This window comes from Camelus dromedarius, chromosome 16, assembly GCF_036321535.1.
Source record: "Camelus dromedarius isolate mCamDro1 chromosome 16, mCamDro1.pat, whole genome shotgun sequence".
NCBI classification, from domain to species: domain Eukaryota; kingdom Metazoa; phylum Chordata; class Mammalia; order Artiodactyla; family Camelidae; genus Camelus; species Camelus dromedarius.
Genome location: NC_087451.1, coordinates 44,826,559 through 44,851,465, shown reverse-complemented (window position 1 = coordinate 44,851,465; position 24,907 = coordinate 44,826,559). Strand labels below are relative to the sequence as shown.

Here is a 24,907-nt window from a genome sequence, read left to right as displayed (position 1 = left end):
AAAGACCTTTTTTCACATTTCTAGTTATCTCCTTAGGATGAATTCCAAAAAGAGAAATTACTGAGTCAAGAGACATGCACATCTGATGGCTTTTGATCATACTGTCAAACTGCCATGCACAATAGTTGTACCAATTTGTACCCTGACCTCAATTATGTTAGGGAGAGCCTAATTCTCTTCTCCATACAAACTCTGCATGGGATAATTAACAACAACAATAATAACCAACTGTTCCAAATTTGACAAGTAAAAGGATACTATCACATTTTAAATTTCAAATACTTAATTTCCAGTAGGATTGATTTTTTTTAAGTGTCTGTTAGCTATTTATTTTTCTTCTCTGAATTGTTTGTTCATGTCCTTCACCCATTTCTCTATAGGAGTGTTTATTATATCCTTTATAATAAAAACTTTCAACATTTTAATTTTTTATTGTAGGAAAATACACTTAACATGGAGTTTGCTCTCTTAACTTAAAAAAATGTTTTTTTGGAGGGGAGGTAATTAGGTTTGTTTGTTTGTTTGTTTATTTTAATGGAAGTACTGGGGATCGAACCCAGGACCTTGTGCATGTTAAGCTTGTGCCCTACCACTGAGCTATACCCTTTCTCCTTAACTCTTTTTAAATGTACAGTTCAGTGGCATTAAGTACATTCATGTTGTGCAGCCATCACCACTATACATTTCTAGAATTCTTTTCATCTTGCAAAGCTAAAACGCTGTGCCCATTAAACAGTAACTCACCATTTTTCCTTCCCCACCACTAGACCGTGACAACTACCATTCTACTTCCTGTCTTTATAGTATTGACTACGCTAGGTAACTTATATAGTTGGAATCACACAGTATTGTTCTTTTGTGACTTATTTATTTTACTTAGCGTATCTTCAAGGTTCATCCATGTTGTAGCATGTGTCAGAATTTCTTTCCTTCTTAAGGCTGAATAATATTGCATCATATGTATATGTCACATTTTGCTTATCCATTAACCCATCAGCAGATACTTGGGTTGCTCCCACCCCTTTGCTATTGTGGATAACACTGCTATGAATATGGAAGTACAAATAAAGATATGTATATTTTATTTTATTATTTTTTTTTAATGAAGGTACTGGGATTGAACCTAGGACCTTGTGCATTCTAAGTGTGTGCTCTACCACTGAGCTATACCCTCCCGCTCCCCAGATATGTGTATTTTAAACCAGTTTGACATTTGCCTTTTAATTTTGCTTATTGTGCTTTTGTGATGTGCTAAGGTTAAGTATTTGTTATTTTAGTCAAATCCATTAATCTCTTCCTGTATGGCTTCTGTCATTGACGCCAAGCTCAAAAAAATACATCCCTATTTTAATATGACCTATGTATTTTTTCTAGTCCTTTATATATATTTATACACTTACACTTATAATTCATCTGAAAAATATTTTGTGATGTGAAATAGGGACTTGTTTTTCCCCTTCCTGTAAATGGCTAATTGTCCCATCACCATATCCCTCACTAATATGTATAAAATACTTATATTACACATACACAAGTTTGGATATATTTCCAGACCTTCTATTCTGTTTCCTCAGTTTTTTTGTTAATTATGTTGGGGAAGCTTAAAGAAAGGATAGTCAAAGGCAATTGCTAGCCTCATGCTAGACACTACACTTAAAGGTCAAAGGCAAGCTGCCAACCTGTCTTCTCTGTATCTTCTTCCCTGTTTTCTTTTAGATGATGCTTCTGTGTTGGTTAAGTTCTTCCCCTATTGCTTCCTGTCACTTTTTTTTTTTGAAAAGGTTTTTATCACTCACAGAGGGGAGGGAGCTCAGTCCTTCTCAGCTGCCTCTTCCCTCATGGCGGCCAGGATGTTGCTCAGCTCCTCTCTCTTTGTCTTGGTGCAGATGTGTGTCCCCACCTTTTTCTTGATGAACTTGAGGGCCCGCTTGTCCTTGGAGACCTTGAGCAGCTCCTCCATGGCCCGCCGCCCATAAAGGGCGAAGCCGCGCACCTCCCAGATCACGCGTGCACGAATTTGGTGCGTTTGGTGAGGCGCCCGTGGTGGTGGCTGTGCCTCGGCTCACGCACGTTTCCTGGTCTCCTGGTGGCTCTTGTTGAGGCCCAGGGCCACGAGGTAGCGCAAGGAGGCTGCGCTTCAATGGCTGCGGCGGCAGAAGGGCCTCCACCGCATGGAGCTCTGGGATATCTCCGGTCACTTCTTTAGTTGAGACTAGTGGAAAGCTAGATGAGGATTCTCAGGATTTCGGTAATCTTGATTTTTGTTGAACATAAAACAAAAGGGGAGGGTGCCTATGGATATAATGAGAGCTGTCAGTAGCATTTGGATTCCCCTGGAAACTTTTCCAGTGTTCCTGGGCATGGGCCCACAGGCCCCATGGGGAAGGTAAGCTCCCAGGGGCTCTACAGTGGGACCCAGTTTTTCTCCTCTCTGCATAAGCTTCTCTCCTGCAAAGGGTGTGTTAGGTGGATTGGGAGGTAGGTGGATTGGGAGGACACTGTGCAATGTGCAGACAATCTCTATATTGATAAACATTTCTAAAACTCAGGTCCTTTGAACCAGGCTCGAGATGCACACTCCCATGACGCCATAGGCCAGATGGTCTCTGCTCAACTCAATTAACGTCCTAGGGTGAAAGAATGTCGAAGGCCTGGTTGGGCAGCATGCTGGGCCAATGCCATACTGTTTGAATTACTGTCACCTTAAAATAGTTTTAATAATCTGTACGGACCATCAGTTTTTATTTAAGGCACGAGGCGTAGTTTAATTTCTTTTTACACATAACTTTCGGGGTAGGTAGAAACAGGTGTTTTAAGGGAGTAAGGCACAGCGGGATTAAGCGAATCCCCTCCAGTCACTCAGCAAGTCAGGTTTCCATCACAGTAGAACTTGGAGAAAGTGACTCCTTACTCAGTGCTCCAAAAAGAACGGGCTGTGCTGTGCTGCTGGGCAGGCAGGACGGGAGTGAAGGCAGTGAGGGGACAGGCTGCGGTCTGGGCTAGCGGCTAGCAGCGCGCTGACCCAGCCCCGGCCCGCTCCAGGGGCGGGGCTGGCAGCCGCCCCGGGGGGATGCGCACGGCCCGGCTGCACCTGCTGTACTCCGGCCGAATCGCTTGGCGCTTTGTGCCCGCCCCTCCCGCCGGACCCCGCGCCGCCGAGCGCGCCCTCAGCACTGGCCTGCGGCTGCCGGAGCCGCCTCCGCCGTGCGGCCCGCAGCGGTCAGCGAGTGGGCGCCGCCCGGGAGGCATGGCGGGCCGCCGGGCGCCAGGAGAGAAACGCTGGCAGCTGGTGCGCTGGTGAGTGGGCACCGGGGGGCGCGGGCCTGGTGCGGGCGCGAATTCGTACGCCCGGCGCGTGAGGCCCGGCCGGGCGCGCGAAGGAGAAGGGGCGCTGGCCCGAAGTTTCTTCTCGAGCTGTGGCGGCGGGGCCGGGTTTGAGAGGCGCTTGGACGCCTGGTCATCCATGCGGCGTCCCCAGGCGGGTCTTTGTGGCTCTCCAGAAAGATCTTCGCTGGGACCCTCGACCTTGTCTCTGACGGCAGGCTTTGGAGGGACCCCGGTTTTCCTCAGACTCATCGCCGGTTTACCCGACTAACCTTTTCTCTGACCTTAGTTTTTTCTTTGTACAATGGGGCGCCTCCGCCTACCCCCATTCCTTCTGATGCTCGGGGTCGGGCCACAGACTTTGGCCCCGAGAAGGCACAACCTACAATTCTCAACTCCTGTTCAAGGAGATGCCCCAGTCCACCTAACCTCGTACCCGCGGGGGTAGGCACTTCGGGGTTGGGGTCTTTGGGAAGGGGGCCTAGGAGGTGAGGGAAGAGGTCCCGGTGTAGGTGGGTGATTGCCACAACCCCTACCGCAGCCCTGCCCAGGCCGGGAAATCAGAGCTGCTGGTGTCAGGTTGCGAGACTGCGGGCTAGAGGGTTTCATACACATCTCAGAGGAGTCAGTCACCTGGGTTGGGCCCATGTCCCCGGTGTCCGAATGTTCAGGGCTGCTTCAGCCAGGGGCCTGACTCTGCTTGGTGGGACTTAGCATGCAGGGCAGCCTGCTCAGCCCACCCCTGCCCTGGAAGTTCTCCAAGAATCAAAGTAGAATGCCTGGCTGGGACTTCTCCACATCTCAAAGCATCTCACCCACACCAGGACCAGGGGCATCTCTGAAGTAGCATTCCAGGACACTTCTCACCAGGTACATTCTGTAGCCTGCATACAAATAACAACAATAATATCAATAATAGCAACCTGGTTTCCAGAGCACTTCCTACTGTGTCTACCATAGTCAGGCATTAATTCAGTTACTCTTCACAGGGATACTCAGAGGAAGGTTTTAGCACTTCCGTCGTATAGATGAGGAAACTGAGGCTCAGAGAAGGAAAGTTAATCAAGGTCACCCAGCAAGCAAGTAATAGGGTCAGAGTTTGAACTCAGGACTTCCCCAGGAGCTTAACTCCTCTTCTGCTTTGCTTATTTCCTGAACACAGGGCTTGGCCACACATCTAAGTTCACGTTGTTAAAAATATCTCAGCATGTCAGAGCAGGAGGGTGTCAATGGGTTTCCAGCCTGCTCAGCCCCACCCTTCCAGGGTGCTAAGAATCAAAGTCCAAATAATCAAAATTATTATTTAGCAGTGGAGTCATTCTTCAGATAAAGCCCCAAGAGCTGGTGGGGAGTTATTTAGTGCCTTCTCGCTGGAAAAGAGGCACCACCCCAGGACCTCCCAGATGAGTTTGCTCAGTTTGATTCCTTCCCTCACTTCATGGAGGAGGAAACAGGAAGAGTGTTAAAGGGGCAGAGCTTGGATTCCTGCTCTAACTCTCTCTGCCTGATGCTGCCTGGCTGAGTTGGATTTTGGGCTGGCCATGATGAAGCATAAATCATTGTTAATACCTCAATTAGGTTTTGGATCACCTTTCACTCCTGGGTGAAAAAGCCCATTGCTCTGAGAAGATCCTGAAGACATGACTTGAGTGGTCAGATAGCCCGATAGGGAGCACTCTTGAGGGCAAGACACCCTCTGAACTCCACGGCACTTTCCCAGCATGGTCAGCCTTGGCTGGGCCCTAGTTCCAGGATTGAGTCAGTTTGCTCAGTTCAAGTTGGCTTAAGAGAAAAAGGGAATTGATTGGTTTACCAGGAAATTTCCATGTTTCAGGCACAAATGGATTCAGGTAATGGCCACACTCTTTGCCCTGTTGCTTTCCTCTGTTCCATTTTTAATTCCCTTGTGGTGGTAAGGTGGCTCTCAGCAGCTGCAGGCAGCTCTCTAGGTGAGCATCTCTCCTGGAAAGAGAGCTTACCTTTCTCAGTGATTTCTGCCAAAGTTTCAGAATGTCATCTCATTGGCCTATTTTGGGTCCCATGGCCATCCCTCAGCCAATCAGTGTGGCCAAGGGGATGGAATACTCTCATTGGCCAGGCTGGGTCATGTGCTCACCATGGGAACTGGGGGGGGGGTTAGCTCCACCCAAACCACAAAATTTTGAGTGGAAGAGAGGGTGGTGAATATTCACTGGACAACAAATACATCTGATATGTACTTAATTCTTTTAGAATGGCTCTTGCTTTGGAGGTTTCTCTTCCAAACTCTCCATAAAGTGCCAAAAATGAAACTAGAATTTGGTTGGGTTCATCAGCTCAAATTATTAAACATGTATGATTTTTTTTAGCATTCCCATTATGTCTAAGGGCCTGTGCTGGGCCCTGCCCAGTTTCTGATGGTGGAGCTCAGATCTGGGAGAAGCAACCCACAGAGGCTAGAGGCTAAGGCTGTGTGAGTACTTGAAAAGCAGTGTAGAGGGCTCCAGAACATTCTTTTTGCTGACTGTAAAGTATTCCATTGTGAGTTGGACCATAATTTCCTTATCTAGTCTCTAATGATGACTTTTTAGGGAAGTTTGAATATTTTGATATTACAAACATCTCTGCAGTAAACCTATACCCATGCAAACATGTGCAAATATGGTGGTTGGATATATTTTCCAAAGTGATATTGCAGAGTAAAAACGTGCACATTGTGAAAGATACTTCCAAGTTGATCTCCAAAGAAATTGTACCATTTTATATTATCTCCAGTGATGTGTGAGTTGCCACCTTCCCCACAACTTTGCTCACACGGGTAATTAACGAACTTAAATCTTGGCGCATGTCATGGGTGAAAAATGGTTTTTCATTGTTGTTTTAATTTTCATTTCTTTACTTGTAAGAGAAGTTGTTTTTTAAATGTTTATCTGTCATTTATGTTTCTATTTTTGTAAACTACTCATTTCCTTTGTCATTTTTATCCCTGTTGATTTGCTCATATACATTTTTCAAATTGATCTATAAGAGGTCTTTATCATGGAGATTAGTCTTTTTAATTTTTTTAAATAAATTTTATATTTTAGAACAGTTTTAGATTTACAGAAAAATTGAGATGATAGTACAGAGAATTCCTATATATACCACACCCGGTTTCCCTTGTGATTAGCATCTTACGTTTAGTCTGGTACGTTCATTATAATAATGAACCAATATTGATGTATTATTATTAACAAAGGTCCATAGGTTATTCAGATTTATATCCTTTTTCTGTTATAGGGTTCCACCTGTATACCACATTACATTTAGTAATTAATGTAATTAGTCCTCTTGGCTGTAAGTTTCTCAGACTTGACTTGTTTTTGATGACCTGGACAGTTTTGAAGAGTATTGGTCATATTTTGTAGAATGTCCCTCAACTGGGATTTGTCTGATGTTTTTCTCATTATTAGATTGGGGTTGTGAGTTTCGGGGAGGAAGACCACAGGGATAGAATGCCAGTGTCTTCACATCATATCGAGGGTACATACTATCAACATGGCTTAGCACTGTTGATGCCGACCTGGATCACCTGGCTGAGATAGTGTTTGTCAGCCTTCTCTTCTGTAAAGTTACTCCCCTCCCCCTTTCCGTAGTGTACTCTTTGGAAGGAAGTTACTCTGTGAAGCCCATGTCTAAGCAGAATGGAGCTGTGGTCCACCTCCTTGAGGGCAGAGTAGTTACATAAATTGTTTGGAATTCTTCTGCACACAAGACTTGTCTCTTTCCTCCCCCTTGATTTAATTATACAATCATTCATTTATATCAGTATGCACAGTTAGATATTTATTTATTTTTAATGACAGCCTTATTGAAATAGAATTCATGTACCACACAACTTGCCCAAAGTGTAAAATTCAATGGGAATATATTCACAGGGTTGTGCAAACATCACCTTAATCAATTTTAGAACATTTTCATCATCCCCCAAAACAATCTCATAGTTTTTTGCAGTCCCTTCCATCATTTCCTCCCACCCCACCCTCCCCTAGACTTAAGCAACCACTAATCTACTTTTTCTCTCTATGGATTTGCTTATTCTGGACATCATTTTATATAAATGGAATCATACAGTATGTGGTCCTTTGTGACTAGCCTCTTTCACTTAGCAAAATGTTTTCAAGTTTCAGGTTTCAATGCCTGCCTGAACTACCCCAGTGTTCAAAGGGAAGAATAGGTATAACTTGTAAAGTGCCTGACCCTTCTCTCTTTGGGTGTTGGGTTGCATCCTTCTGGAGTTGTCACCCGCCCCTACAACCGGGGGTCTCTTTCTATGAGCAGCTCCTACCCTTCCTCTTTTCTTCTTGTTTCTTTCAAAATGTCCCTGACTATGCCCAGGTCTTAACTCCTACTCTTGCAGGGATAATCTGAGAAGCTGGTTCTTGGCTGAGAGTGGCTTACGAGGTTGATCCTCTACAGTATTTAATCTCCTTCAATGTGCTGTTCAGTAGAATTTTAGGTACAAGACAGGATAATAGGGAAGATATCTGGGGATGGGTGGTCTGTTTTCCCCTGTATTCGATAAGGTCCAATGCAGCAAATACACTTTCTAGATTCATAAATTGGATTCATTAATGGAGATAATCTGTGTCAGAGCATTCAGTGGAAGAAGCTTCCCAAGCACATAGGGAGTTGATCACTGGCTGTTGTGATTTTTTGTGGCAGCCTGGCTCAGTCGATCAGGGGGCTGGGTGAGGGTGTTGCAGGGATTTCAGGGATGATCAGACAGTCTTTGCACTCTAGCCAGGAGACAGACAGGCACATAAATAACTCATGTACAGGCAGGCAGAGAGCAACGCTGTGATCAAGATTAAAAACAAACAAACAAAAAACAAAACATTCCTGGAACCTTGGAGCCATTTCGGATGCTGCCTCTGGGAGGAGCTGGGGATGGATTCTTAGAGGTGATGTGGTTTGAGCAGTTGGGGCCCAGGAGGGCAGGATGCAATGGAGGGAGGGCGGGCGGCTGAGATCAGAACACAGCCTGGGCAAAGGCTCCCAGGTAAGAAAAGGCAGGGCATGTTTGGAGAAGGACAAACAGATCGGGAATGCAGGGGTCAGTATGCGTGAATTGAGTGTGATGGGGGTTGGGCATGTAATGGTTGGAAATGCTGAAGGAGAGCAAAGTGGAGAAGAATTGCACCTCTCAGTTGAGCAGTTCAGAGCACATTTGACAAGTGGTGGGAAGCCACTAACCTTTTTGGGCAGTGGAGGAGCTGACAAGATCTATGTTGGGAAGTGGGGGCTGGTAAGCAGGCAGGAGAGGATGTGTTCTTGTGTCCAGAAGGGACCAGACACCAGGGGCTGAAGGTGCAAAGAAAGCCTGCCTTTGCTGCTTCCCGAATGTGTATGACCTTGGACAAGTTCAATTCCCTCCCCTGAGCCTCTTCTTCCTCATCTCTAAAATGGGATCATCCAGTTCTGAGGGATTTGCAGTGAGGCTTGGAGGAGAGAGTGCAAGGAGTGAGTGTGTCTGTCATCGGTGAAGCAGGCAAAGCCCATGACTGGTGAGGACTGATGAGGACGGTGGCGAGGGAAGGCGATAATGAGGTCCATGTGACAGGAGCTTCCCTAGCATGATCTCATTTAATCCTCTCAACAGCCCTTCCCAGAGTTGCAGATGAGGAATCCAGGGCTCACAGTGGAAAAATCACTCATCTAAACCTGGGTTGTGGAATCCAAGTCAGGGCACCTGCAAAGAGTGGAGGGCAGTCCCTTCCACCTGCCTCTGGGGGAGGGGAGTGGGGGAGGGGAGGGGTGGCTGGGGCAAGGAGGTGGAGGTGGTTCTTGTGGTTGAGGTTGTTTGTGGTCCACTCAGTGGCAGGGGTGGGTGCTGAGTAGGGAGAGGATTTGGGTGGGGATGGCTCCTGAGTGAGCCTACTCCTCCCTCAGCCTGGGGGCCTGTATGTGTCAGGTGACAGAGGGGTCAAGGACAGCCCTATTTGTGGTCTGTCAGCCTGGGAGTGAGGAGGCATCATTACCAGGCCGTGGCTCTGCCAGCATCTTTGGGCAAACCCTGTGCCCACTCTGGGCCTTGTCCTCATCTGTAGAATGAAGCCACTGGACCAGATGAGTGAACTTTTGGAGTTTTTCTGGTTCTCGTGACCTAAGATTTTATGATCAACAGAGTTCTCAAATTAAAAAAAAAAAGGTATTTATTTTTTGAACACATATTTACACGGTTCAAATTCCTAAAGCACTAAAGCAGTTAGAGTGCTCCCCAGCCACTCAGTTCTCTTCAGAGGCAACTGATGTCAGTTTATCCCTCAGAGATGGCCAGAGCATGTCATTCCTGGCTGAGTCCTGAGGAGCCCAAGGATGGGGAAAGGCATAGAAACTCGTAGAATGGGATGGGATTGTGTCAATTTTTTAGATTCCACGTCAGTGATATCATATGATATTTGTTTTCCTCTGACTGACTTCATTTAGTATGATCATCTCTAGGTCCATCCATGTTGCTGCAAATGACATTATGATCCTTGCTCTGGGCTGGTTGTCAATCCAGAGGGTGACTGGGACCCTGTGAGTGACCCTTGAGGTTCTGGAAGATCTAATCTTGGCATCTGACCCATGACCTCCACTCCAGAGCAGCCTTTCTCCTGCTGTGAAATCGAGAAGTCCAGTGTCTCACTCCTGTAAGGGGCTTAGAGAATGAACTCTTGTCTGATACTTGACTCCCCTGCCCAGCCTCTGCTTACACACCTCTGGTGACAGAGAGCTCACCCCTTCCAACTGACTCCCTTCAACTTCAGACAACTCACTTTTAGAAAGTTTTTCCACCTATTGAGTTGAAACCTGCTCCCTGTAGCTGCCTCTTCTTCAAGGAATTCTAACTGTGGCCCTCCGGAAACAGGGCTTTCTGGCAGATGAGTTGAGGGGGTATGTGGGGACAGGTACCTCTCATCTGTCATTTTCTACCAAGCAGGGCCAATTCCCCAAAGGTGCCGTGCAGAGCCCTGCTGGCCCACCTCCTCACTCTCTCCTGTCTTGCCCACAGGTATGTGCAGGAAGGGCGGTTCAGAATCGAGGAGAGGACACTGACAGCCTTCCAGTGGCTCTACAGCCCGCAGCAGCATCGCATTCTCAGCCGGGCCGACCTTGAGTCTCCCTCCAGGTAAGGGACCCACTGCCCTTTGGTCAGCGTCCAGGCCCCTCCAGGTGGTACTTACTCAGCCAGCCCCACACTGGTCCCTAAACTCACAGTGGAGAGTCAGGCCTCTTAGGGTCCTTGAGCTTGTCAGCTGGGGTGCTTGTCCAGCCTAGAATGCACTGAGTGATTTGAGGCCACTCACTGCCTCTCTTTCTCTTCTGTAAAATGGGTGTGACCATATTTTCCCTGCCTTCAGTCAGGAAGATCATGACTCTCAAGTGAAATGATGCCTGGAAATCATCAGCTGGTTCCTCTTTAAGAGGGAGATTGGCTGGCAAATTTCTTGGGCAAATTTGACCTGGGTAGAGCCAGCCCTTCCTTCCTTGTTTCTCTGCTCTACAATACCAGAGAACCCAGCTGTCCGAGTGAGGGGCACTCAGATTCCTGCTCCCAGGCTCCTTCCTGCCCACCCTTCCTCCACACTGTGGACAGACATGACCAGTGTTAGCAGCCTCAGTGGAGGTATCCTGGGAGCCCTGCTGCTGCCACATCCCTTTCCAAGGCTTCTGCTAGACAAGACTCTGACCTTTCTTCCCATTTTCCCCATCAGAACCTCTTTACACCAGCTTCTAAATTAGCAGGACCCAAAGAAAAACAAAACAAGAAAGAAAAAAAGAGAGAAAGAAAGGAAGGAAGAAAGAAAAAAGAAAGAAAGGAAGGAAAGAAAGATTTAATTAGCAGGACCCTTGATGCCAAGGATGAACAGGTTTTTCTTCCCAGGGGTAGCTGAATACAGGAAGATGGAAGTGATGGCATTGGGGGGTACACCGTGTGCTGGCCAGCTAGAGAACAGGGATGATGCTCTTACTGCAGCTTCCAGACTGGCCCCAGGAGTAAGGTTCAGAAGTGATGGGAGACTTTACTTTCCTAGACATCTGCCAGGAGTCCTATTCAGCTAAGGGCAGTGCATCTGCTCCCTCGTATCCCAGTGACAATTTCAGAAGGTACAGGAAGCAGTCGGGGGAATAGGTACCTTGGATCCAGTTCTGCCCAAAGAGGAAGAATTAATTGAATGATGATGTGGAAGTGACAGGAACCCCAGGAAAGGAGACTCGGGCCACCTGGGAACTCTTGGTATTCAGGAAATGGGAGGTCAGACCAGAGCCCTTAACTCCAGAGGGTAGATTTCAAATAACTGAGAGAAAAGACTGAATGAAAACCCCCTAGAGCTTGAGGCAAGAGTATCAGGAAGGGTGCAGCCATGTGATTCTGAGTGTCCAGTTGTGAATGCTTGCAGGGGCAGAGAAGGAGGCTGCCCTGGGAGCACACTAGTGAGACTGACATGAAGGGCACACGATCGGAATTAGTTTCAGGCAGCATGCAAAGCCCTATCGTGGGCCAAGTGCCATCTGACATAAGGCAGCTTCTCCCTCACCTCCTTTCCTTTCCTTAAAAGCTCTCACCACTACCTGACATTATCTTATTTGCTTATTTGTTCATTGTCTGTGGCTTCCCTGGAATGTGAGCTCTATGAGGGCAGGGCTTTTCCATCTTGCTCCCTGCCGCAGCCCGGGGTCCTAGCCCAGAGAAGGAGCTCATTATAGACGTACCAGGTGAAGGACAAATGTAGAAAGGCTAGAAGGGAGGCTTGCCCCAAGACTGAGAGTGGCTAGCTGCACCTGCCCAAGATAACAGCAAGAAAAGAAGAGGAGGGTGAGACCTCTGCTCATGCAGGTGGCCTGCGGCTAACCTCTTTTGAGCCAAAGAACAAGAATGCTCTTCAGAGTCACAGGAGCCTGGCTGAGTCTGTGGGTGAAGGAAGCAATCATAAAAGAGGATGAAGCCATTTGAAATAACTTCAGCTTTTGGGAAGGCTACATCCTGGGGGCCTTGAAGAGGAGGCTGCCATAGCTCCGTGACTAAGCACTCAAAAAATTAACTATTACTCTTATATCACAAAAGTAGTACTAACTTCTTATGTGTGTTTATTATGTGTCATGTTATAAATGCTTTGCAGGCATAACTTGATTTAATCTTAGTATCAATGCTATGATCTAGGTACTAGTGTTTTCCCCATTTTTCAGATGACAAAGCTGAGGCACAGAGTAAGTGGCAGTGCTCAAAACCACTACGCACACTGCCTCTCAGAGAATAAGACATGTGCCCCAAAATGGGAGATGGTGAAGGTAATTTTTATCTTTATAGAGGGGAAATAAGTCCACAAATCATAAATAAGTGAGCTTAGCATCAGTCCTGGTCAGGTTTCAGGGTCTATGATTAAAGAGATGGTTTGAGGGCACTTAGAAAAGGAAGAGGTAGAGGATCAGCAGCAGTGAGTGAATTCCCTGAGAAGCCATCCTGCTGGAGGGAGCTGATTTGATTTTCTGATTAGTTTTCTAGACTAGAAGGAAGGCTGGGGGTGGTAAAGCGGGAGACAGTAGTTCTGAGTTTCAGCAAGAATTGTTCTTGTCTTCACATCCAAGCCTTGCAAGTGACACAGAGGAATGTGGGCTGGGGGGGGTGGCACATCTTGGGAGGCTGATGAGTGCGCTGTCCTTACTGAATCTGTTCATGAGCGACTTGGGGAGGGAGGATGTGGACAGCATGCTGGTGACATTGCCCAATGGGCAAGGTGGCAGAGTTGGACCGTAAGTGCCCTGGAGGCTGGGTTCCAGGTCCAAGTCTAGATGGTACAGTTTAATAGAAATAAAGAGGTGTGTGTAGCTCAGTGGTAGAACCATGCATGAGGTCCTGTGTTCAATCCCCAGTTAATTCCATTTGAAAAAAAAAGAAAAATAAAGGAGAAGTCTGTTTTGGCCTCCAATCCTGTCTGTACCTGGGCAATAGAGCGATGCAAACAGCTATCTGACAGGTTCTAGCTGACTAGCAGCTTGGCTCCATGTTTTAAGAAAATGCTTGCATCTTGGGGCTGCAAGAGCTCAGGGCAGAGAGTCTAGAGCTGGGGAGGGAAGGTCCTGCAATTTTGAGTCTCAGACAAAGAGGAATGTTCCGTCATTTCCTCATTTACGTTGTGGACAGAGATTGAGCACGTCCTCCTGCTAAAACTGTGCCAGATGATACCCTTGAGTGGCTGAGTGGGTTGTGATTTGAGGTGATGGGCCAGGCTGCTGTAGGGACTTGGAGGGTGGGCTGGCCACCTGCCTTCCTTTCTTCCTTCCACCCTCTCCCGTCAGGCCCTGGGGTTATAGTGTCTTGTCTTAAGGAAGACAAGGGTCCTGCCTCCATGGTGCACACGTTCTAGAGGGAAAGGCTACAGAGACATAGGCAAGAAAATTTCCTGAGATAATCAGAGTGCTGAACAAACTAAAACAGGGCAACAGATAAAGAGTGACCAGTGGGTGTGTGGGGACGTTGGAAGAGGTAGATGTCCTCTCTGAGCAGGTGACATTTGAGCTGAGTCCTGAAGAACACAAGGGGGCAACCATATGGAGAAGCTGCTGGTGAGGGGTATTGAATAAATGCCGGGGAAGGGGCACAGGAGATGGAGGGGGAAGAGCAGTTACAAGGCCCTACCTATGTTCTAGAAGCAGAACATCATTGTGGCCAGAGCAGATTGAGGCCCTGGCCAACAGATGGAAGGGAGGCTGATTTCTGTGCAATTAAAGGAAGCGCTTTCTAGCATTTAGAGTTGCCTGAGTACAGCGTGGGCTGTCCCCTGAGGGAGTGAGCTTCCCACCACTGAGGTGTGCAAGCCATATTCAGAGGCTGCCCTCCTTTGGAGGTTAAGGAGGAAGAGACTCAAGCATCCCAAAGGCTCCCTAGGGCACCCACCCTTCCTGCCTTCAACCCTTTCAATTTCAGGATCCTTGATTTGGCAGAAGCTGGGAGGATGTCTGTCGTTAATGAATGAAAGCTCCAGGCTCCTAGGTCCAAGGCAGGGTCAATTTCAAGGGCTCTGGCAGTCCCTGAGGCCTGCCACTTCCAAGTCCAGAAAGCACTGTACCCCCTCCGCAGTCCCACTCACGCAGAGCTGACGAGAGCCCCAGTGTCTTCCTCAGTAGACCAGGAACCCGCAGATCTTTCCGCACCTCCCTTCCCCACTGGCTTGGGGGCCCCGTCCTCCAGGAACTTCTGTGGCAGATGGGTTGCCCCCTCCTCCATTCCCTGGTCCCTTGGGCGCGCCTGCCCCGCCCCGCGCCTTTGTTCCCGAGGAGCCGCCTCGGGCAGTCCCCTGGCGGCGGTGACGCGAGCATCCCACGGGGGCGCCGCGCCCCGGACCCGCCGTCCCTGCTCCCCTCCCCCATTTCGTCCCTGCGCCCTCTCCCGCCCCGCATGCCCGCCCCTCCATCTCCCCCATTTTCCCGCAGCGGTGCTGGGCGAGCCCGGTGGGCACCGCTGAGACCAGGGAGAGGACCCCTGCAGCGGCGTCGCGTGGAGTGGCAGGAGCGCCCTGCCTCCGCAGGGCGCGGGCTTTCTGGAGGCAAGTGTGAGGCTCCGGCGGCTGGGGCGGGCCGGCCAGGTGTCCGGGCAGTGGCGGTGGCGGCGGCGGCGGCGGCGGCGGCGGCGGCGGCGGGCGGGGGGACTGTTTTGTGCCGGGCGAGCGGAGGCCGGGGTGCGCGCGTGCGCGTCGCGGTGACGGTGCACGCGGCGGGGCGGGCGGCCAGGGCTACCCGCCGCCGAGGAGGAGGGGGCTTGCGGCCGGATGGAGACGGGGGACGCCGCCAATGCGGGCGCACAGGCGGGGAGAACCGCGGCGGCTGACTGTTGCCATTCACTCCACGTCGTGGAGTGAGCCCCTGGAGCTGGCGTCACAGAAGGTTAGCGGGTTCCGGGCTGGGTGGTAATCCCGTAGTCAGCCGGAATCAAGACGCGAGTCCAGGGTGGCACTGAACGTGGAATTAGGGTATATGTTGTGAGTGTAACTGCATTTGTTTGCAAAGAGAAATCAGCCCGTGTGGACGAGAGTGAGCCCCGTGCTGCGATTCCACGGAGCAGTCAGTCCCGCGTAATGGGTTGTATTTGGGAGGTGGGGTGACTGTCCTCAGAAATCCATGCGGGTGGGGCATGGCGCACACACATCATGTATGGGGTGTGTACGCGTAAGTGAGCTGTTGCTCAGCCCCTGTCAAAGTCTGGCTGGAGAAGCTGATTGAGGTGGAGGTCAGAGGTGAAATGTTTACAGGTGGACCCCCAGGAGGACCCTGTAGCTAGGCTGGGTTGGTCTGTTTTTTTCCGAGAGGGCAGAGGGCGTAAACCCCATCCCATCCTCACTCCAACCTGTGCCTGTTGCAGGGAGGGGAGCTGGTACGATGGGGCGCTGTCTGAGAGGCCTTGGTGGACCTTTAGGGCAGGACCAGTCTTCAGCCTGATGCTCATTTCTGGAGGCCCTGGGTGGATGAGTGTGGGGGTGCCTGCTCTGGGTGGGGATCCAGGGCATACAGCATATCTGGACCTGGGGGCTGGTTGTGGGGGGACATCCTTCTTTCTCCTCATCTGTTTTCTATGGCTCCTTCTACACCCTTCTTAACAAACCAAAGGGCATTTATATGCAAGTGGGGTTTGGGCTCTGAATGTTGGGATCTGCCTCTGTTGAGTGGCCCCCATCAGAGCAGCCTTCATAGGGAATTATAGGGTTGTCCTGGGCTGGGTACCACAGCTCTCCGGTTCTTTTCATGCTTTGTGACCCTGGGGCTGTCCCTCAAGCCCCATGGGCCTCAGTTTCCCATGGAGAGGGGAGAAGGCACTCCCTTCCCCCCTTCTTCCTACTGCAGGATGAGGAGTAAACAGAGAGCTTGCACAGCTGCCTGGGGCTGGTAGGCTGGGAGTGACTCAGGGCATCTGAGGTCCCCAGCAGTGATTTCCCCCAGGAAAGTCCCAGCACATCTTTGCCACTTGGGCAGGAGTTGGAGGAGGCTCTGCCCTTGCCTCCAAGCATGTGTGTTGAGTTTTCTGAGTCTAGCAGAGTGAGCATCTGCTATATCTGGCTGCTCTGGCTTCTGGAAGCTACGTTAGGTCCCTCTCCCTTTTAAGATCTTGAGGAGTGGGGGTGGGGTGGGGTGTGGGGAGATGGGATGGAATGGGGGACTTGGAGTCGCCAAGTTTCTGAGCAGAGGCAGATGCTAAACTTGCGCAGGGCCAGGGCACGTCTCTCTGGGACTCCTACTCAGCCTGCGTAGCCCAGGGTGTTGATGCAGTTTGTCTGGAGGTGGCCTCGGTTCCAAAGAAGATGACATTCCTGCTGCCAGCACCCTCACACCCTCTTCTCCCTCTTTCCTATCACCTTGTCTGCATCAAGTGTGGCTGAGCCACTCTGGTTCAGAATGACTCAAACCTTGAGGGAAGGGGACCCTGGCATGGATGGTGGCACAGCAGAGCATGACGGTTGAGCGTGAAGGCTCTGTTGTCACTCAGACCTGGTCGAATTGCAGCTCCATGACTCACCCGCTGTGTCTCCACCAGTATTCCTCCAAAGCAGAACCGGAGAGGTTTACTTGGAAACAAGGGTGGAGGCAAGGGGCATGAAGGAATGAAAAAAGAAGGAAGCATGAGCAAGCATCCTTTTCATCATTACGCCTGCTCTGTCCTGGGTGGTTCCCTGAGGAGCATTATCTGCCCTGTTGGGGAGAGAAACAGGGAAGTGTTCATCCATCAGCTGTCCCATCCTTGGGGGTTCGTGTGGGCGTCACACACTGCGGCTTCACAGAAGGCCCGCTTGGTCCTTGATGAAGCCTTGCCACGTGGCATTGAAAGCTGCTGTTTGAAGCCTGAGGGGAACTGGTTGTTGCAGAGTGGCTGGAGTAAGAGGTGGGGCTGAGAAGGTTTGAAGTGCGCACTAAATTGTCCGACGCTGCGTGGCCTTGGGCAAAGTACCTATCTTCTCTGAGCCTCAATTTCCTATTCTGGTTGTGGGTGTTAAATACGATACTTACTAAATTTTTGAACATGGCAATGGATCCACAGCGAAGGCTCCATATACTTGGGAACACAGCATATTCTAGGTGGCTCAGATATTCATTCACAAGTAGAGGAGGAGGCTGGTTTAGGTGACCTCTAAAGACCCCCCTTCCTGGTCAGAGAGTCTGGGGCTTAAGGGCCAGAAGCCTGGCCTGGTCAGTTCCTCCTGCAGCTGTGGCCAGTCTCCCAGACCCTCTGAACGGTTCTGTTTCGCTGTCTGTGAACTGGAGCCAGCAATGCCCTGCCCCTGAACCAGCTGCTCATAAGTGCCTCTTCCTGGGTTGTGTGTCCTGGAGGACATGGGAGCCCTGGGGTGGGCAGAGGGTGCGAGGGGAGCAGGTGCTCGAGGGAAGAGTGGCGAGAGGATGGATGCTGGCGTTTGGAGCTGGCAGATGGTCGCAGGCACTGGTCTGGGCTACAGACAGTGGGGAGGACAGGACAGGTGGGTGGGGAGGGGAGAGAAAATGGAGAATAGGAAAGGAGGGGAGAGCAAGTTGGCAGAGGGTGGCTCAGAATGATGTTGGAATGAGGGTTGTGGGGTGAGTCGGGCAGCCTTGGTGCTTGGGGACTGGAGGTGTCTCAGTGGTGGGAACAGGCTGGGCCTGTGGGAGAGCAATGGGGTGGTATGGGGGAAGAGACTGCAGTGGTTGAGGATGAGTTAGGGAGTCCTAGGGCATGCACTGGGGCAAGCATCATATTTCAGGGTACAGCACCTATAAGCCCTTTCATTCTCCTTTACCCCAATGCATCTACGCCTGCCTCTCCTGGGCCACTACTCACTTTGGCAGGTGAGGTACTGTCTGCAGACACTTGGGTCCTATTGTGAGTGGTGACTGGAGAAGTCGAGGATGTGCATCCGCCAAGTCTGGTTGCCATGGTACCACGGTGGCCCTTGTCTCCCTACCCCTTCCCATCTCTGAGCAACATTCCGCTCCTCAGGGGGAGGTCGTACAGTGGGGAAGGCATTCAGCTGCCTCTTGCTTGTGCAGGGGCAGTTCAGGCTGGCAATACAAAGGTCATGGTGTCCATCCTCTGCCTTCAGGCAAGGTCACATTCAGCCTAGGCTGGGCCGGTGCAGCAGCCACTGTTTTTAGTCATTTAAAGACTCCCCTGACCTCTGCAATTTGGGACTCCTTTTGTTTTTAGTAAGTTTAGTAAAAAGAAAAAAAAAAATCAAGGTGGGAGGGGGTATAGCTCAAGTCATAGCGTGCCTGCTTAGCATACATAAGGTCCTGGGTTCAATCCTCAGTACTGCCTCTAAAAATAAATAAATAAGTAAAACTAATCACTTCCCCCTACAAAAATAAAATAAAATAAAATATGTAATAATAAAAAAAATCAGTGATGCCAAGCTATCCATCTCCTCCTTTTTTAAAGAGCCAGATGACACTCTCTTCTTGCCCACACCTCTTACAATGCTTTGGCACCTCTCTGGTGGGAAGTTCTGCTTCATGTCTGATTTTAGTCTGCCATGCTGCACTTGTGTTGGTTTTTGTTTTTTTTTTTTTAACTCTGTTTACCACAACCCTTCAGGGCTTCCAGATAAGTTATAAGGGGATTCCACTCCACCTGCTCAGGAGGCAACATGGCCTTTGGGGCTCCCACAGCAGGTGGGACACCAAGGCAAGGACTGTGCTCTGCAGGACTCAACCTGAAACCTGCCTCCGATTCTGGACTTGCAGGTTGCTCTCAGGGCCGGCTGGTGTCCCACCCCCTTCCCTCGTTCAGATCCAGGGCTGTCCGCCTCCTTCCTGCCTCATGCTGGGTGCTGGCTGGGACCTGCCAGGTCTGGGTCAGCAGATGGCATCAGGCATGGGCACCTGGGGACCCTGCCAATTAGACGACTGGTACTGAGCAAGAGCTGGAGGGGAGTAACAGGCAGTCAGGCACAGTAAGGTACACCTGTATGTATGTGTGTGCGCCTCTGTGCGCGTGTGTCCCTGCAGGGCATGTTGCTGCATCAGTGTCTGTACATCTCCGGTGGTTACTTGTGGTCCTCTGAGCATGTCTCTGGGTGCATTGTCATGTTCTCTGGCTTATTCGTGTTCTTCTCCCTGGGTATGTGTGTTGGCTATCCACCAGGTGCTCTCCAGGGTCCTCGAGGGTGTGCCTGTCTGATGGCAGGTGATATTTTACCCTCAAGGGCAGGATTTCCTGGCCCTTGAGGCCCCTGAGTCTTCTGCCCTCCCCAGCTCTGCCCTCTCTCCAGGATTCCTGTCCCTGTCCCTTTCCCTCTTTCTGCCTGGAGGAAGTTGCTTCTCCCCCACTGGCTGTGTGGGTGCCCACTGCCATGAGGGTAGGCCCTGGGGAGGGACAACCAGTCCAATCTCCAGCCACATCCTTCAAGCTCTGAGTCAAGAGTGATGGGTGGGTGAACCCTGAGTTGAGGAGATGAGTCAGGAGGGCTGCAGCGGGTGGGTGGAAGCCAGGCTATGTGTCAGCGTGCTTCAGGGAAGTGTGTGCACCCCCATCCACTTGACCCATCCTCCGTGGCTTGGGCACCAGTGCAGCAATGGGAAGCCTCCCCCACCTCCACCATCCATATTCTCTTTCTTTGTAGCCATGCCCGGCATGGTTTCTGACCAGAAGCAGAATGGTCTCTGGGACTCCAGGCATCCCACTGGCAGCCTTGGCCTCTGTGAAATTTGTGGTGCTCTTCCTGTGCCAGGCCCTGGACTCACACGATATACATATTAGCTCTTTGGCTCCTCAAAACAATCCTCTAAGGTGGGTTCTGAAAGCATCCCCATCTTATGAGGAAGTAGAGGCTCAGAGAGGCTGCTTCACTTCCACAAGGCCACACAGCTAGTAAGTAGTGGAGCCAGGACATGAATCCAGGTCTGCTCTTGACGCATGCTGCTGTCCTCTCTGCTCTTCACAAAGCTACATCCATTGTATCTTTATAGTGTCCCCTTCAGAGAGGCCGACTCAGATCATGTCCTCTAAACAGGGCTCCCCACCCACCCTATTTGGATCCTATTACCTTACTGTAAATACCTGGGTGAAGTTATTCCTCTCTTATTCTCCACCTTCCCACCCATCAGTCCCCCTGGAGCAGGGATTTGTCTGTCTTGTTCCCTGAAATATTCTCAGCACTAATAGAGAGCCTGAAACACAATAGGGATGAGATGAACATTTGATGAATGGATGAATGAGTGAACATACAAAGGTAGAGCTGACTCCAGACCCAAGCTCTGTACCTCTCCTCTATACCGTCTCTCGCAGCAGGGACCACTGTGAGGTGGCCGGAAGCACAGCTCTGGGGCCAGCTCCCTTGGTTCCTGTTCAGGGGTGCCCCCACTGTGTGCTAGTTTGGGCTTCCTCACAGCCTGTTGGCTGGGTTAAGGGGCAAGAAAGAGCCAGGCAGAAGCTATTTCGCCTTTTCTTACCTGGCCCTGGAGCAGCACGTCCACTAGAGTCACAGATCCACATGGATCCAAGGGGAGGGAACATATACCCCACCGCGTAATGGAGGGGTGTTAATGTCACGGGTGAGAAGGGCATGTGGGATGGGGGCTATATTGTGGGATGGTGGGGCCATCTTTGGAACATACAGTCTGCCACAGCCACTTCTTGGGAATGTGACCTTGAGCAAATTACTTAGTCTCTCTGTGCCCCAATTTCTCCAGCTATAAAATGGAGACATCATCAGTATTATTGGGTTATTTCATACTCATTGGGTTATTTCTTTAGTGGTGACTACACTTCCACCCACGGATCCCCTTGACCTCAGGTGAGTCATTGGTGCAGGTTTTCACTGAGCTGCAGGTTCCAGCCCCAATTCCTCACCCCTAAGTCTTATGTAATACAGGATGCATCTCCCTGTGCAGAGTCCTTCTGAGGGCAGGGATGGTAATGGGGAGAGAAGAGGGGACCCTGAGTGGAAAAGGCCTTTTCTTTTCTTTGCTCTTTTTTTTTTTTTAAGGACAGAGTTTTTGGTGGGGGGAGGTTTATTTTCATTTATTGAGTAATTTGGTTTATTTTCATGTATTTATTTAATGGAGGTACCGGGGGTTGAACCCAGGACCTTGTGCATGCTGAGCACTTGTCTACCACTGAGCTGTACCTTCCCCCTGGAAAAGGCCTTATCTGTCTCCATTTGTTATGTGACTCTAAGTCAGCCCTGCTCCCTTCAAAGGGGCAAGGGGCAGAGTTGGTGGAGATGCCACGAAGCTGGGGCTCCAGCAGTATTCCTCTGGGCGTGGGGTGGAGCAGATCCCATGAGGAATCCACATTTATCCAGGAAAGTTAGGATAAATGAATCATGAACATACTTGTTTGAGCTGCAGGCCTTTTTTTTTTTTTCTCCTTTAAGTGTCCAAGGGAGCCCCCTCCTCTCCTCTGTACCTCCTGCCTGCCTCCACCTAAGTCAGTGTTCATCCGCCAGATGAGTGACTCCCCAGCCTGGCTTGCCAGGCCTGGAGAGGAATCTCAGGGTTTACTCGTCCTGGCCCAGGTTGGGGCTGCTCCTCAGCTGGGCATTGGCAGGGGGTCAGGGAGAACTGCAGGGTTTGCTGGAGCCCAACCTGGCCATATCTCACATCAGCACTGCCCTCATTCCCTGTAGGAACTGTTACAAGCAGGGCTCTGTGTTTGAATTCTGCTGTTGTCACCTTCCAGCCTTGTGACTTTGGGCAAGTCTCTTAAGCTCTCTGAGGCTCCATTTCCTCCCTAGGATGGAGAAGATGGTGGTGGTAAAGATTAAATGAAATAAAAAATATGACACAACACGTTCATGGGAGATTATCAAGAAATGATGGCAGTTATTCTTTACAGATGAACAAAGTGAGGCAAAGACAGTTTAAGTGATTTCCCCACAGCTATATTTAATCAGATTCAGGGCTGGAACCCATGTGTCCTGACACCAGGTGGTTGCTGCTTATCTCCTGTGATACAGAGAATTCCTCCATCCCTCAATCCCTTTTGCCAGGGGGCAATATGTCTGCCATCCTAGAAATACAAGCAAGATGCCCTTTTCCTCCTTGCATTACCCAAACTTGTCTGTAGAGGGTGCTGATTCCCACTTTCTTACCCATCTGGTGCAGGAAGTATGCAGATGGGGCTCTGTGGTAGTAGGGGAGGGTTGGGGGTGACCCAGCTGAATGGGGGAGAGCAAAGAGCTGTCTTTGTAATCTCCTTTAGTGAAAATCCCCTTCAGACAGCTCCTAGTGCCCAAGCCTTCCTACATATAACTCTAGGGCCACCAAAGATAATGGCAGTATCGTGGTGGGTTTCATTCCAGTGTTTCTTGCTGAATTAGAATCATCTGGGGAGTTTGTTAAAGATGCAGATTCCCTGGCCCCACCCCAGAACAATGAGATCCAAATTTTACCCCTTGTGCTGGCAAACAGGCCTACAGGTCTGTGCCAGGCACTGCTCTGAGGGCTTAACACATATTAACTCATTTACCCCTCCTAAAAGCCCTATGAGGTAGTAGTATCTCCACTTTATAGATGGAGAGTCCATTTGGAAGCACAGAGAGGTTGAGGAACTTGCCAAATGTCACACTGCTTGCAAGCAGCATGGGCTGGGGTTTAAATGCACGCTATTCAAGCCCCAGGTGGTTCTCACACCCAGTGCCTGTGATAGAACAACTATTTTATAACACTGGGCCTAGCCTCTTTCTTGTTTCCTTTTGCTGCCTTTTATTTGTTAGTGTTTTACCTAAAGTTTATTGTGTTTTTCTAATTATAAAAGTAAGGCCTGCTTATTTCAGAAAACTTAGAAAGTTCTGGAAAGCACAGAGAAGAAAAAACTCATAATCTTTAATCTCACCCCCTGAACAATATGGCCCTGAACATCTTAGTTAGCCTGTTGCCTTCCATTCAGAGACTTATTGTAACTTGTTTGCTCCAGCCTCACATAAGCAGTCACCCCTCAGTGTCCTTGGGATTTTGGTTCCAGGACTGCCCCCTCCCCATGCAGGATACCAGAATCCTGTGATGCTCAAATCCCTTCTATAAAATGGTATAGCATTTGCATATAGCCAATGCCATTTTGCCTTATACTTAATTTTTTTTAATTAAAAAAAATTTAGATTACATTCCATTTAAATTTATTATAAAATATAGTTTGTACCTCTTAATCCTCTACCTCTATCTTGTCCCTCCCACCTTCCCTCTCTCCACTGATATCCACTAGATTGTTTGCTATATCTGTGAATCTGTTTCTGTTTTGTTATATTCATTCCTTTGTTTTATTTTTAGATTTCACATATAAGTGATAATGACAGTATTCATCTTTTTCTGTCTGACTTATTTCACTAAGTATAATACCTTCCAGATCCAACCATGTTATTGCAAATGGCAAATTTTTATTCTTTTTTATGGCTGAGTAGTATTCCATTATATATATAATGCTATATATAGTATATATATAGTATTCCATTGTATATATGTAATGCTATATATATACCACCCCCCAATCTTCTTTATACATTCATTTGCTGATGGACATTTAGGTTTCCCGTATACTTTAAATCATCTCTAGATTACTTATAATACCTAATACAATGTAAATGCTACGTAAATAGTTGGCAGCATGACAAACCCAAGTTTTGCTTTTTGGAATTTTCTGGAAGTTTTTCCCCCCTGAATATTTTCCATCTGTGGTTAGTTGCATTCATGGATGCAGAACCCGCAGACATGGGAGGGCCGACTGCACTTCAGCACCTACTTTGCATTGGCTGAGATGAACTGTGTGGACAGACGCAGTCTTTCTCTAACCCACTCCTACTGTTGGGAATTTAGGTCATTCCCAGCCTTTCATAGTATGACAACAATGAGCTAGAGACCCTCAAAAGTACAACTTGGCACACAGCTCTGTTTTTTTCCTCCTTGGGATTGCTGGGTCAAAAGGCATGCATATTTTTAAAAAGCTTTTTATTGAAGCATAATATACATACAGAGAAGTGCACAGGTTTTAAGTATACAGGTTGAAGAGTTTCCACAAACTTGACATAGCCATGCAAAACTGACACCAAATCCCCCAACTGGCCATGATCTGCGCTCAAGAAGTCCCCTGGCATGCACATAAGGATGCCAATGTGTACTGTCAGAGTTCCTCCAGCAAAGTGGTATATTGGTCTTCTTGGAGTTTCCTTACTTAAGACTGAAACACAAACTCTTTGCTAAAAAGCAGAGTACACGGAAGAACCATCTGGAGTCAGACACTGAGAGAGAGACCTGGCTTCTCCCTTTCTGGGGCAAGACAGGCTTACCTTCAGGGCAGAAGAGGTGATCTCAGGACTGGGATCAGCAGTCAGTTTGAGCTCTAAATAGTTTAAGAAGGTTTTAAAGAAACAAGCTTTTGTAGCTTCCTCCTCCTTGTCCTCCTCTTCTTTTTCGTCTTCTTTCTTCTTCTTAGCAAACCATCTGTTTATTTAATACTTTTTAAAAAAATTATAACATACTCTTGGTAAAAAAAAAAAGAAATCAAGCAGCACAGAAGGACAGAAAGTGGAAAGTTTCCTCCCCCCCAAGATTTCCAGTTCCAGTCCCACTCCTCAGGGATACCCAGTCCTGGACCATTGCTTATGTTTCCTTCCAGAAATTGTCTAGG

The 24,907-nt window shown here is 49.0% G+C and overlaps 1 protein-coding gene and 1 pseudogene across 2 annotated transcripts in view; one reads left to right on the top strand and one right to left on the bottom strand.

Annotated features, from left to right (window-relative positions):
- Positions 1-1,810: 1,810 nt before the first annotated feature.
- Positions 1,811-3,249, bottom strand: LOC105094432 (large ribosomal subunit protein eL36-like; annotated as a pseudogene).
- RAP1GAP2 (RAP1 GTPase activating protein 2) overlaps positions 3,219-24,907 on the top strand; it is a 176,889-nt gene continuing 155,200 nt past the window's right edge. The window contains exons 1-2 of one of the 2 annotated variants that reach the window (XM_010986413.3): positions 3,219-3,297; positions 10,340-10,456. In XM_010986413.3, the coding sequence (XP_010984715.2) occupies positions 3,248-3,297; positions 10,340-10,456 (167 nt within the window). In that variant the 5' untranslated portion in view covers positions 3,219-3,247. Of the gene's footprint in view, positions 3,298-10,339; positions 10,457-15,137; positions 15,211-24,907 lie in introns of those variants that run through there. The other variant, XM_010986412.3, reaches the window with a different exon arrangement.